Source organism: Pan paniscus, chromosome 16 (genome assembly GCF_029289425.2).
Source record: "Pan paniscus chromosome 16, NHGRI_mPanPan1-v2.0_pri, whole genome shotgun sequence".
Classification (NCBI taxonomy): domain Eukaryota; kingdom Metazoa; phylum Chordata; class Mammalia; order Primates; family Hominidae; genus Pan; species Pan paniscus.
In genome coordinates, this window is record NC_073265.2 from 19618267 (window position 1) to 19633283 (window position 15017).

At 41.6% G+C, this 15017-nt stretch overlaps 1 protein-coding gene across 1 annotated transcript in view; it reads left to right on the plus strand.

Annotated features, from left to right (window-relative positions):
* Positions 1–428: 428 nt before the first annotated feature.
* LOC117975980 (E3 ubiquitin-protein ligase HERC2-like) overlaps positions 429–15017 on the plus strand; it is a 91699-nt gene continuing 77110 nt past the window's right edge. The window contains exons 1-9 of the mRNA XM_063596968.1: positions 429–435; positions 1271–1485; positions 1583–1631; positions 2462–2673; positions 3874–4099; positions 8532–8703; positions 9581–9755; positions 10632–10772; positions 13675–13829. Coding sequence (XP_063453038.1) covers positions 429–435; positions 1271–1485; positions 1583–1631; positions 2462–2673; positions 3874–4099; positions 8532–8703; positions 9581–9755; positions 10632–10772; positions 13675–13779 — 1302 coding nt within the window. The 3' untranslated portion in view covers positions 13780–13829. The remainder of the gene's footprint in view (positions 436–1270; positions 1486–1582; positions 1632–2461; positions 2674–3873; positions 4100–8531; positions 8704–9580; positions 9756–10631; positions 10773–13674; positions 13830–15017) is intronic.

Consider the following 15017-nt stretch of genomic DNA (forward strand, 5'->3'; position numbering starts at 1 on the left):
CATACAAAATACCTGAAACTACTCAGAAAGAAGGTGAAAATTGCATGCAAAAATTATTTGAAAAATATTGAGCTAACACAACATGAATTTGGAATTATAAGTGAGGTATTGTAACTCACCTACAGATGTGTTTTTTGTAATCAATATTCATGGACTCAGACTACACAGTAAAAGCTTACATAGAAATCATTCTATCTAAACTTTCTGGATATGAAAGTAACTTACTATGTGTTTTGCTACTATATCTTTATATGAATTTAAATCACATTTCCAAGTGGCTTACAGTAATCAAGGTTGTCACAAGGAAGATGCAAATTAAAACCACATTGCAATATCACTGCACACCCACTAGTATGGTTTAAAAGAAAAAAAACCCAAAATATCAAATATTGGTGAAAATGTGGAGCAAACAGAACTCTTTTTCAATAATGGCGGGTATGTAAAGTGGCACAAACACTTTGGAAACCTGTTTGGCATTATACCATACTAAACCTGAACACATGCATTGTTTATGACCCAGGAATGCCCCTCCTGGGAACCAACAACAACGCATATATGTGTTGCATATGTTCACCAAAAGACATTTACAAGAATGTTCATAGCAGCACTATTTGAAATTGCCCCCAAGTAGAAAATGCACAAATATTTAACAGTAGTTGGATAAAGTGTGGTACGTTTATGCAATATAATACCATATAGAAACGAGAGTGAGGGATCTGCAAACTAATATGCAACTGTACAAATGAATCCCATAAATATAATGTTGGGTGGCAGAAGCCAGATGCAAATGAACACATGCTGTAGATTTCATTCTTTTACATTAAAAAAGCTAGTCACACAAAGTTATGCTGTTAGAAGAGAGTGATTTGGTCGGGCGCAGGGGTAGTTACAGGAAGGGAGTACTCAGAGATTTCTGGTTGTTAGTTATGTTCAGTGTCAATCTAGGTGCTAAACAGGTACAATAAAGATTTTAGAATTCATCAATTTGCACACTTATGATAGATGCACTTTCCTGTATGTATATTTCAATACAATCTTTTAAAAAGTAAAATGAAAAAAAGACACTATTAACAAAAATGACATATTATATTAACTGTTATATTAAGGAAAATATAAAAATGAGTTCTATAACAGGGGCTCTGCAGGTCATGTGGTCATGCCAAGGACCATATGTGCTCAAGATTCTCATGACATTTTGGGAGGAGGTTGGGCTTTCTTTATCTTTCCTTTCTTCTCTCCCTTCCCTTCCCTTCCCTATTTTTAAACCTAGGTTTGGTATTTTCCTGGGGTGATGGTGACTTTGGAAAATTGGGCCGGGGTGGAAGTGAAGGCTGCAACATTCCCCAGAACATTGAGAGACTAAATGGACAGGGGGTGTGCCAGATTGCGTGTGGAGCTCAGTTCCTACTGGCGCTCACCAAGTCTGGAGTGGTGTGGACATGGTACGTAAACGTCCTCCCCGTCACAGCGTGCGTGCTTGTGCCGGTGCTTGTGCCGGAACTTGGGCCTCGCCCCAGGACCACCCCGGCATGATTGTGACCTGTCATATTTTTACTTATGCATGCATCTTTGTCCTTTAAAGGATATTGAGTTGGGATTAGTGACAATAGTACAAGAAGAAATTTCCTATTGTAACTGGGTCATTTTGAAAATACTAGAAAAATTTTAGGCCACTTACCTTTCCTGTTTGGGCGAGATTTATAGGAAGTGTTTCTTCTGCTGAAGCCTAAGGATAAAATGAGAGCAAAATAGCCTACTGAATCCTTTGATCCTGAGAAAGTTAACATGTATTTCTTGTTAAAGCTTATTATATTAACGTGCAAAAGAGCAGGTGCCCAGACTGGCCTTGGATGCTGTGTCAGGCCTTGCTGCCTCTGGTCATAACATTGGCACTATTTATTTATTTATTTATTTATTTGAGATGGAGTCTCGCTCTATCGCCCAGGCTGGAATGCAGTGGCACAATCTCAGCTCATTGCAAGCTCCGCCTCCGGGGTTCACACCGTTCTCCTGCCTCAGCCTCCCGAGTAGCTGGGACTACAGGTGTCTGCCACCATGCCCGGCTAATTTTTTTGTATTTTTAGTAGAGATGGGGTTTCACCGTGTTAGCCAGGATGGTCTCAATCTCCTGACCTCGTGATCCACCCACCTCGGCCTCCCAAAGTGCTGGGATTACAGGCCTGAACCACCGCGACTGGCCAACATTGGCACTTTGAGAAAGATGTATACCAGATAGGACTTTGGATAGGTGTTTGCAGTAGTGTGTCTTATTTTCAGTCTATATGAAAACCTACAACAGTAACTTAAATATTGTAGAACATGTATTAAGATATTAAGGTTTTTCCCAGCTGACTTAATAAGTTAATTTGAATTAATGGTGTATGATTTTGAATACAAGTTCGAAGACCTTGGGTGCTGTGTGTGATGTCATTGAGCTGGCTGTGAAAGATGTGACAATGAGTGTCTTCTTGTATAGCATTGTCAGACCACAACTATATTGTAACACTCCACTACGGGCCTCCTCTCAGGGGAAAGGGGGATTACTTCAGGTTGGGCCACCGCTCTGACGTGCACGTGCGGAAGCCGCAGGTGGTGGAAGGGCTGAGAGGGAAGAAGATCGTGCATGTGGCCGTCGGGGCCCTGCACTGCCTGGCGGTCACGGACTCGGGGCAGGTAAGGCTGCAGGTGGCCTGGGGGTGGCGTGCTATCCTGACTTGGGGGACGTGGGGTTCACGACACGGCCCTCGTCCTGTTGAAATCGCAGCTGTTGATGAACTCAGCCGAGTCTTACTGCTTGAAGAACCATGGGGGCGGGACCCGTCCCTTTTGCCCGCTGGTGTATCTGCCTGCTCAGCAGCAGGGGTTGGGGGCGGGGTCCTCAGAAAAGAGGCGTTCCCACTCTGAAGTCCACGTGAAAAGTGTGTGGAAAGATTGTTATTCTTTTTATTTATTTATTTTTTTTGAGACAGAGTCTCGCTCTGTCGCTCAGGCCGGAGTGCAGTGGCGCGATCTCGGCTCACTGCAAGCTCCGCCTCCTGGGTTCACGCCATTCTCCTGCCTCAGCCTCCCGAGTAGCTGGGACTACAGGCGCCTGCCATCGCTCCCAGGTAATTTTTTGTATTTTTAGTAGAGACGGGGTTTCACCGTGGTCTCGATCTCCTGACCTCGTGATCCACCCGCCTCGGCCTCCCAAAGTGCTGGGATTACAGGAGTGAGCCACAGTGCCCGGCCAAAAGATTGTTATTCTTGAAGATGCTCCTACTGCAAGGTATTAGCAAGACTTTGCTTTAGAGAATTGCTAACTGGCAGGAGGGATCCATGCCTCATTTTAGAGACAGAGCTGGTGCCTGACAAGTGTTACACTCTCTTCTGCTTGGAGAAGCATACGCTATGACCGGCCTGTGGATACTCAATTTAAAATTTTATTTATGAAAACAAAATTACCATTACTGTTTTTTTAGTCAAAATGAATTATACTTTATAATTCTATAAGGCCAAGGAGCAACTTACTTGAAAAATGAGCATATTATTTTTGGTCATTTTTCTTTGCAAAGTAAAAGGGAAAAAATTATTGCACTTAGTTGAAGAGAAGACCTTCTGTGTGTCTTTCAACAAAACAGAATTAATTGGATTAATATTAAGAAAATACTCTTTTTATGGTTATTGGCAAGCATTTTCATGGTTAGATTTTCTTCAGAATTGTAGTACACTGATGCCATTTTGTAAGATTGTGAAATGGTTTGTTTTACTTTTCAGAACTCAATTCTTTCAACTACCGTGGCATACACGTTAAGCATTTTGAAGTAAAAATTACATTAAAGAAAATGTCCTGAAATGTTGAAAAATTATAAGCATTTTTCCCCTCATAAACAGGTGTATGCTTGGGGTGACAATGACCACGGCCAGCAGGGCAATGGCACGACCACGGTTAACAGGAAGCCCACGCTCGTGCAAGGCTTAGAAGGCCAGAAGATCACACGCGTGGCTTGCGGGTCGTCCCACAGTGTGGCGTGGACAACTGTGGATGTGGCCACGCCCTCTGTCCACGAGCCCGTCCTCTTCCAGACTACAAGAGACCCTTTAGGTGCTTCCTATTTAGGTAACACAGATTTGCATCTTCTCTGAGATTTTCCAGTAGGTTACAGCAACCTTATATTTATTTAATTGTGCCAACACATTAGAGGTTGTAGTGCCATGTTAAGTGCATTATGACTCTAAAGACACAGAAGAATTATGGTGTGCTCTCATGCGATTTATACATGCTGGAATGAAAGTTTTAGAAGAAAGTATGTTGCTGGTTCTTGTATTTATGATCAGGTAAACTCACAGCGCTGTCCTTCTGTGTAAACAGGACTCCTAATAACTGCCTGAGAGATACAGGCACTGTACTGGGCTCTTTTGTATTTTTTAACAGCTTTATTCAGTTATAATTGACATATAATAAACTGCACCTATTTAAAGTATACATTTTGATCAACTTTGAAATATGTATGATCCATGAAAGCATCACCACAATCAAAGATAATGAACTCATACACTACTCCAGTGTTTCTCTCTGGCCCTTTGTACCCCTCCCTTTTGCTTTTAACTCCCCTCCTCCTTCCTGCCATATGCACCAATTTAATTTCTGTCACTAGAGATCAGTTTGCATGTTTTCTTTTTGTTGTTGTTGTTTTGTGGGTGTTTTATTTGTTTGTTTTCTTTTTTTTGTAGACAGGGTCTCACTCTGTCGCCCAGGCTGGAGTGCAGTGGCATGATCTTGGCTCACTGCAGCTTCCACCTCCTGGGCTCAAGTGATCCTCCCACCTTAGCCTCCCAAATAGCTGGGACTACAGGCACATGTCACCATGCCTGGCTAAGTTTTGTTTGTTTGGTGGAGACATGGTTTTGCCATGTTGCTCAGGTTGGTCTTGAACTCCTGAGCTCAAGTGATCCTCCCACCTCGGCCTCCCAAAGTGCTGGGATTATAGGCAGGAGCCACTGTGGCAGGCCAGTTTGCATGTTTTACAGCTTACTATAAATGGACTCATACAGCATATACTCTTTTTAAAAATCTTACTTTTTCCGCTCAGCATAATAATTTTGGGATTCACTTACGTTGCATGTATCAATAGTTTATTCTTTTAAATTGTTGAATAGTATCTTAAGATAAACAGATGCAATTTGTTTATCCATTTTTCTGTTGATGAATGTTTGGGCTGTTTCCAGTTTTTGACTATGCAAGTGAAATTGCTAATGGACATTTCCATACAAGTTTGTGTATGGACATCCACTTGAAATTCTCTTGGGTAAACTCCTAGGAGAGGAGTGGGTGGATCATATGGTAGGTGTATGTCTAGCTTCTTAAGATCGCTACATACTGTTTTGCAAAGTGGATGTTCCAGAGGTCCACATCCTCCACATTTTTGTCAACCCTTGATACGTTCAGTCTTTAATTTTAGTTATACTGACAGATGTATGGTGGTATCTCGTTGTGGTTTTAATCTGCATTTCCCTAATAACTAATGATCTCAAGCATCTTGCTTATTTACAAATCAGATACCTTTTTTGGTGAATGTCCGTTCAAGTCTTTTCCTATATTTAAATAGGTTGATTGTTTTCTTACTGAGTTTGAGAATTCCTTATATATTCTGGGTTACAAGTCCTTTGCCTAATATATAATTTGCTAGTATTTTCTGTCAGTGTGGCTTGTCATTTTATTCTCTTCACAGGTGAATCTTAAAGATTAGAAGTTTTTAATTTTGATGAAGCCTAGTTTATTCATTTTATTCTTTTGTAGAGTGTACTTTTGATGTTGTGTCTACAAAACCTTTGCCTCAAGATTATAAAGATTCTCCTTCTATGTTCTGTTATAGAAGTTTTATAGTTTTAGATATGTGTATCTATGACCAGTTGATTAAATTTTATATATGGTGGGAGGTTCAGATTGAGAGGCTTTTTTGGGCATGATTGTCCAGTTGTTTCAGTTGTATTTGTTGAAAAACTATGCTTTTCCTAATGAATTGCCTTTTGCCTTTGTCAGAAATCAGTTGTCTGTAGATGTACGGATCTATTTCTGGACTCCCAGTATGTTTCATTGATTTATTCGTGTATTTTGTTGGCAATGCCACATTGTCTTGATTACTACAGCTTTATAAAAGGCTTGAACTCAGGTTGCAACAGTTTTTTAGCTTTGTTCTTTTTCAAATATATTTTGGCTGTTGCAGGCCCTTTGCATTTCCATATGACTTAAAATGAGCTTCTCAGTTTTTATAAAACCGCTTGCTTGGGATTTTGATGTGGATTGCATTAATTCTGTAAGTCAATGTGAAAGGATGGATTCACAGTATTCAGTCTTCTAACCCATGAACATAGTGTTTCTCTTTATTTGTTAGGTGTTTAGTTTCTCTCAGCAATGTTTTCTAGTCCCAGTGTTGTATAGGTCTTGTATATCTTCTGTTAGATTATCTCTAAGAATTTCAGATTATTAAATGGTCTCTAAAAATATCATTTCTTCTGCTGTATGGGAATATTCACATTGCTCCTTGCTAGCATGTAGAAATAAATACAATTTTTTTTTAAAGTGAACCTCATCTTGTCATACAAATATTTTGTTTTTTTCCCTTATCTCTCAGGAGGGGACATTTAGGCTCCAGCAGCATCTGCTTTTATGAAAAACTGGAATGTGACTTTCTGGCTGTGTTAGTTACTGGCTGTAAGAACTGGGGCGAGTAGCTTCGCCTTCCTGTGCTGTCTTTTCTGGGGTAGATGAAGATAAGGCTTGACTCTCCTCTTCTCCTTTCTGGTTCAAATTACTCAGTATCTTCTTAACATATAGCTCTTTTCATGTCACATTATGGTATAACTTTTGAGTCTGGCTTTTTCCACTCAGCCTAATCCTCTGGCAATTCATCCAAGTTGTTACATATTACATAGTATGTTCAGTATTCCATCGAATACTCAACCATCGAAGGACATCTGGATTATTTCTAGGTTTTGGCTATTACAAATAAAACTGCCATGTCATTCATACACAGGTGAATGTGAAAATTCACTTTTTGTGAAAATAAATTCTTATTTCCTTGACATAAATGCCCAAGAGTGTGATTGCTGGTCACGTGGTAATTATGTTTAGTTTGACAAGAAACTGCTCAACTGTTTTCCAGAATCGGTGTGCCATTTTATATTCTCATTAGCAGTGGAGGATGATCCAGTTTTTCCTGTATCCTCACTATCTTTTTAAAATGTAGCCATACTGATAGATAGGTCATTGTATCTCATTGTGGTTTTAATATTTTCCTTATGGCTAATTATGTTAACCATCTTTTCATGTGCTTATTTACTGTCCATATCTCCTCTTTGGTAAAATATGTCTTCATGCCCTTTTCTAATTGGCTTTTTTTTTCTGTTGAGTTTAGAGAGTTCATTATATATTCTAGATGTTTCTAGTCCTTTGGCAGATGTGTGTTATGCAAATATTTTCTCCTGGTCTCTAGCTTGTCTTTTCATTTCCTTTCATAGAACGAAAGTGTTTAATTTTGATGAAGTCTAATTCATCAGGTTTTTCTTTTATAGATCATACTTTTGGTGTCAAGTCTATTTTTGCCTAGTGCTAGTTCCTAAAGACTGTCTCCTATTTTTCTCTAAAAGATTTATAGTTTTGTATTTTCTACTGAAGTCATGATCCATTTGGATTTAATTTTGCATAAGGTGTAGACTTAGGCTGAAGTTTGGGTTTTTTGCCCACAGACGTCCAGTTGCTCCACCACCATATGCCGAAAGGCTGTCCTGCCTCCGAGTTGCTTTTGCACGTTTGTCAACAGTCAGTGAGGCATATTTGTGTGGTTCTATTTCTGCGTTCTCTGTTTATTCCATTGATTCTTACACCAGTACCACACAGTTTTGGTTATGGTATTACAACTTTTGAAATTGGGTAGACTCGTTCCTCCTTCTTATTTTTCTATTTCTATTCTTGCTCCTTTGCCTTTCCATATACATTTTAGAATAATCTTGTCTCTCGACAAAAATTCTTGCTGGAATTCTGGTGGGAATTGCATTAAATCTGTGTATCAGTTTGGATGAGTTGACATAGACACATGTCCCAGCTCCACCTGGCTCCCTCCCTCTACTGAGACCTGGGAGTTCGCAGGGAAGTGAGCCTGATGAGACTTTATTGGTGAACATCTTCTCTCTTTGTTGTTTTGTATTCTTTTTTGTCTTGTCTTACCAGGGTAAGAAAATACAGGTAGTTATTGCAGCATTTTCATAGTTTATATGTATATAACATAAACGGTTGTAAGTGCATTTTATAAAAGCACCTACATCTTTTTGCAGTTACAGTTAAACTTTGCTGAAAATAGCTTCTTTATCGAAGTATGGATAAGTGGTTTTCTTATTCTGAAGGCCTGTTAATGAGCCTAATATGTGCCCTGTGAAATAGCAAAATGCAGATTGCAGTGTGTTTTGGAACTAACCTATAAGGTCAGATATTATAGAAATAGAGCAAACTGTGATCTTAAAAACAAAATGCGAATTTTATTTTCCTATTATAGGCGTGCCTTCAGATGTCAATTCTTCTGCTGCCAGTAATAAAATAAGTGGTGCAAGTAATTCTAAGCCAAATCGCCCTTCTCTTGCCAAGATTCTCTTGTCATTGGATGGAAATCTGGCCAAACAGCAGGCCTTATCGCATATTCTTACAGCATTGCAAATCATGTATGCCAGGTAGGCTTCTGTGCTAATTTTTGAAATTCTGCAATTATGTGAGCTTCAGGTTTTTGTGATTTTTTTTCGTTGATCAGATGTCTCCAAGAATGTTGTATTGTTGTCTTTAAATGCTGTGTGTTGTAAGTCATGTGTTCTTTGATGGTGATTGATATCTTTGTGCATGTTTTAATAGGCATTAAAATATGAATTAGAAAACTAACTTGAACATTTTCACTATTCTTTTTGACCAGTAGACTCTAACCATTAATATTTGGGGGAAGAAAAGAATTAGGTGATACTAATTTATAGTGATGTCTAAGACGACTTAGCTTCCCCTTCGCTCACTTTGAGAAGGCTGTTTTGCCAATGCGGCATTTTGCAGTATTTTTCTGCTGCTTTCCCACAGCCTAGATAAGTTGCCCATCTGCTAATGTATCACACATGTGGACCTGACAGGTGTCCTTACATAGGAAAATTAGTTTCAGAACAAAAACATTCAGTAGAGGCTATTGAGTCCTTGCTGCTCAGTATGTGGCTTTCAGTAAACACAAAATTGCCTGCTGGTCAATTATCCAGCCCTCAGGCTCTCACAGCAGCCCAAGAGGATTTCTTTCTCAGGGAGAGCCAGAGTCTCATTCTGGTCTGGTTTTTATGTTTGGCAGTTTTTCACCTGCCATTACTCTGGTTTTTCAAATAAATAGGATCCAGAGTAAACATTTTAGCTATTAGCCGAAGGATACATGGTAATAGTGTTTGGTAGTTTTCCAAAACTCTTCTACATGTATTCAGTAAAAATGAGGAAACGCCTCAGTGCGTGCTAGTCCTACCTCACCACTTCCTGTGGTGCAGTGGAGAAGGGGCAGCTCACCACAGGCCTGGCTTTGTGTCCTGACAGAGATGCCGTAGTGGGGGCCCTGATGCCGGCCGCCATGATCGCCCCGGTGGAGTGCCCCTCTGCGGCTGCTTCGGACGCATCTGCGGTGGCTAGTCCCATGAATGGAGAAGAATGCATGCTGGCTGTTGATATCGAAGACAGACTGAGTCCAAATCCGTGGCAAGAAAAGAGAGAGGTAAAAGCGAATCGTAAAGCAGTGTTACATCAGAAAGGAAAAGGTGGCTACTTTGTGTCTAGGAAAGTCTCATCCTGTCATTTAGTTTAGGCTGTTTCTGTGCCTCCCGCTTTGATTTTTGGATTTACTTAGAAGAATATTCTCGGTGAAGGAGCTTTTAAAGTGCTTACATGCAATTAGATTTCTTTTTAAAAAAAATCATGGCCGAGCGCGGTGGCTCACGCCTTTAATCCCAGCACTTTGGGAGGCCAAGGCGGGCGGATCACGAGGTCAGGAGATCCAGACCATCCCGGCTAACATGGTGAAACCCCGTCTCTACTAAAAATACAAAAAATTAGCCGGGCTGGTGGTGGGCGTCTGTGGTCCCAGCTACTCGGGAGGCTGAGGCAGGAAAATGGCATGAACCTGGGAAAGCAGAGCTGGCAGTGAGCCGAGATCGCGCCACTGCGCTTCAGCCTGGGCGACAGAGCAAGACTGTCAAAAAAAAAAAAAAAAAAAAAACATTAAATATAAGTTCACAGTCCTTTATCTGCAATTCTGAAACCTTAAAGTTCTGAATTTTAGTAACTTACTTTGGGGGAAAGAACCAACTTGAAGATACGTGAACTCATTTTAGTCTGGTTCATGTGACCTGCTGTGAATAGTAATAGTTTTTCTTGAAAATATGAATGTACTCGACTTTGCACAATTGTCCTAGGCCTGACTGGGGGTGGTAGTGGCTATGTCGGGTAGGCACCATGTTACCTCTGTAAAATCTGGAACATTCCAAACAGCCCAAGTAGTTTTAGATAAAGCATTTGGGACTTGAGTAGGAAATGTGTTATGTTTTTGAGTTTTTTCCACTTAAACTTCCCCTACTGTGCACTGTTCGACTAGATTGTTTCCTCTGAGGACGTGGTGACCCCCTCTGCAGTGACTCCATTGGTCCTCTCAGCCTCCGCTGGGCCATTTATCACAGTGACGGATGACCTGGGAGCTGCAAGCATCTTTGCAGAAACCATGACCAAAACTGAAGAGGTAAAGAGGCATTCTTTTTTCGCTTTGTATTGTGAAATTACCAAATGGCAGGTGGAGCCGCAGATCGATGACCCCAACAGCAACCTTGAGGAGGCGATTAATGAGGCAGAGGCCATCACCTCTGAGAACAGCCTGGGATGTAAGCAAGCCTTGAATACAGATTACCTTGATTCTGATTACCAAAGAGGACAGCTGTACCCTTTCTCCCTTAGCAGTGATCTCCAGGTGGCCACGTTTATTCTCACAAATTCAGCCCGATGACTCAGTCCTTCCAGGAATGGTGGTACGTGAATCTCAACAGCCTAATGGACCAGGCTTTGACCCCACAGTGTGGCAGTGGGGAAGACCTATATATCCTCACAGGCACAGTGCCCTCAGACTACAAAGTTAAAGACAAAGTGGCCGGGCCTGAGATGTCCTTCCTGGCTGCAGACACTTCATCCATTTATCTGGGTGGCTACTTGGTGTGGAGGAAAGTCTTACTCTGTCACTCAGTTTAGGCAGTTTCTGTGCCTATTAGGATTTTCGGCTTTAGTTAGAAGAATATTCTCTTTAAAAGAACTTCTAAAGTTTATAAGTAGAATTAGATTTTTTAAAAAAATCATTAAATGCAAGTTCATAGTCCTTTATCTGCAATTCTGAAATGTTAAAGCTCTGATAGTCAGAAATTTTAGTAACTTACATGATCACCAAAACGATAAAGTACTTAAGTAGAGTTGAGCAGTCTTGAAAGCACAGCAAAGGTTTGGTGGATATTTTAGGGGCTTGTTATTTCTTCATCTGCTATTCATGAAGAACTAAAAAGCTGTAGGCTTCCTTTTTTCTAGTTTTTTGAGACGAGTTACTTGGTGTAATTCTGAGAGATGAAATCGAGGTGAATTGCCTTAAGCACTATTATTATTTTTCATAAGTTTATTGCATTTGTGAGAGGGAAGGGTATGAATGAGAACTTCGATTTATAATAATGCTGAGCATTTGCCATGCACATCCCTGCATTCTCAGTACAGAGAGTAGGGGTTACCTTTATATATGGATGAGGACACTGAGGCTGAGAGGTTATTACTGGCTTGAGGACACTCACTTTTCTGGTAGGTGGAAGAGATGGGTTGGAACCCTGAGTGCTCTGAACCCCAGCTCCGTCATGACCCCTCTGCAGATGACGCGCTTGGCAGAGCAACCTTCTGAAGGCCAGAGCCCCTGGTCGACTCTGCGCATGGGCACTTGATGATGCCAACATCTGCTTTTAGTAACTCATCCAGGTTCCAGGAGAGACAGGAATAAGGATATGGCCGTTTTCATACTGCCCTTGCCAGATTGGCAAGATGGCTATTTCTGTGTCTTGCCCTGACCTGATATTTGCGACTCAAAAAGAGACAAATTTAGATTTAAAATCATGCCTATATGACAATGATATTAGTTATTAATATATAATAACATATTTACTAAGCAAAGCTATTTCTTACCTAAATGTGAGGAAAAATTGAAAAAAGAATAATCTACTTCTAAAAAGTATAGAATGGGCATTAGAAGAATTTTAATTTTTCTGGATTGAAAATTTTGGAGTTAATAGATTATTGCTATTATGATGTATTCTCTCATTTATTTTTTAAAATAACAGAGCTTATAATCACTCTTAACTTGAATTGTAAAAGATGTGAATCACCAATAATTTTTAAAATAAAATTAGAACACTGTGGATTGTTGAGAATGTGGTATGGGTCTGACCCCTAGTGTACTGGGTCAGGAGGGGCAGCTGTGTTGGGGTTGGTGGTCCCTCCTGTCACAGACTCTCCCTGTCTCTGTCTGACCTGGGCGGCTTGATGGTTCCTGATTCCCGCCCCTCCCACTGGGCTCCCTTGCCTTCTAGGATTGTGGTCATTTTCACCTACTGGGTGCTCCTTCCCTTGATGTTTTTGTTTCCGAGGCCAACTTTACTCACTAGGAAGTAATTTTGTCTTGGTGTAAAATGAAGCTATTGTCACCACGGTGTTTCATTTTATCACCTGGCGCATATTAAGTGTTGTGTGTGTTGGGAGCCTTCCAACTACTTTTTTTTCTTTTCTTTTTGAGACAGAATATCTCTCTGTCGCTCAGGCTGGAGCGCAGTGGCACGATCTCAGCTCACTGCAACCTTCACCTCCTGAGTTCAAGGAATTCTCCTGCCTCAGCCTACTGAGTAGCTGGGACTACAGGTGCAGGCCACCAAGCCCAGCTAATCATTTGTATTTTTAGTAGAGACAGGGTTTCCCCATATTGGCCAGGCTGGTCTTGAACTCCTGACCTTAAGTGATCTGCCTGCCTCAGCCTCCCAAAGTGCTTGTATTACAGGTGTGAGCCACTGTGCTCCACCCAATGACTTTTTTTTTTTTTTTTTTTTTGAGACGCAGTTTCGCTTGGGTCACCCAGGCTGGGGTGCAATGGTGCAATCTCAGGCTCACCACAATCTCTGCCTCCCAGGTTCAAGCGATTCTCCTGCTTCAGTCTCCTAAGTAGCTGGGATTACAGGCATGCGCCACCATGCCCGGCTAATTTTGTATTTTTAGTAGAGATCGGGTTTCTCCATGCTGGTCAGGCTGATCTTGAACTCCTGACCTCAGGTGATCCACCTGCCTCGGCCTCCCACAGTGCTGGGATTACAGGCGTGAGCCACAGCGTCTGGCCCCAACGACTTTTTAATATAGATCATCTCTAAGCTTCACAGCATCTTACAAGCTCTGCGCTGTCTCTGTTTTATGTGCAAGGAAGCCAAGCCCTGATTTGAACTCAGTTTCTCAAACTCCAAGCCCTCCACTCTGCCACGCTGTCCTTGTGGAGCTCCTGAGCAGGACGGGCAGAGGTGGCATGCAGGTGACCAGGTGTGGGGCTGTTGGCCCCCTCATTCATGTCCTTGCTTCCTCCCCAGGTGGCAGATATGCTGTTGGAGCTCTGTGTCACCGAGTTGGAGGATGTGGCCACAAGACTTACAGAGCGGCCGCCTCTCTTCTCAAACTGTGGTGGTGGAGAGTAGCCACCCTTACACCGACGACACCTCCACCAGTGGCACAGTGAAGATTCCAGGTACGGGGGCCGGCCCCAGGGGGGAGCTGCAGCGTTTCCCACCTTCAGAATGATGTGGTTCTGTAATTGCTTCAGTAGAAACAACCGTCTCCATTTTATAAAAAAAAGTTACAGACTTGCTTTAGAATCATTTTTCTCCCCTTTTCCAACAAACTTCTTTTGCACAATAAATCATGATACAGAAAGTCACACAAAGTAAATGTTTAGCTTCATGATAATCAGACAGACGCCCTAGTCATCATGACCCAGGTCTAAACATAACCTGTGGCAGATTCTGGAAGCCCTCAGCGTGTCCCCTGATGTCCCTCTGAGTGATGCTCTCCTGATGTTGAGCCATCACTGACTTGCATTTCTGGGCAGCTTCTTTTACCCATGTGTGTATCTTTCTTTTCTTTTTCTTTTTAACAACTCAAGAAAAATGATTAAGAAGAAAATTGTTGAGGCCCCGGCCTTTGATCTGGCAGGCTTCACTGCAGCCTGGATCTGCTGACTGGACACGCGTGCTGCTGTTCAGTGTGTTCCTCAGGCCCGTCCTTCTGCAAGGTGCTGCCCGATTCGGAGGCCCATAAGTTCCGCCCCTTTCGCCAGCTCCTTAGTGGTTGTGACTCAGCCTCAGCAGGCACCTCCTGCCTGCCTGTCTTTCCTTTGTGACATCAGCAGTCCCTGAGGCTTATTAGCACCCGAGGCCGTTGGCCCACGAGGGGCTACAAATGGTGCTATTCTAGTGGAATCATTTCTTGCTTATTTATTAGCTGGAATACTTTCTTATAAAGAGACATTTCCCCTCATCCTACAGTTGGTTGCCCAGGCAAACAGCACTGAGAAAGACAAGATAAAAGCTTGAGTCTTCCTTCTGTTTACCAGAGAATGAATTGGTTTTCTATCATTTCTTGAAGGTGACCTGTTTATTTTTAATATTACTATAAGCTCATGGATTGAAACATATGTGATTGTTTTACTGTATTGTGATTATCTTTGTTGAAGCTAAGATCCTGTTTCTAGACAGTGGCAGCCTCTTCAGTGTGGCTCCCAAAGTGATTCCGGTGGTCTTCGGTAGCATCCAGGCAGTCTATACAAGGTGTCCTCAGTTTTTTGTAGGTTGCCACTCTTCACCTGGGGTCTGCCCTGGATTCTTTTGAGTTCATACTGATACGTAAAATTTTTTTCCTTTTGTTTTATATTTTATTT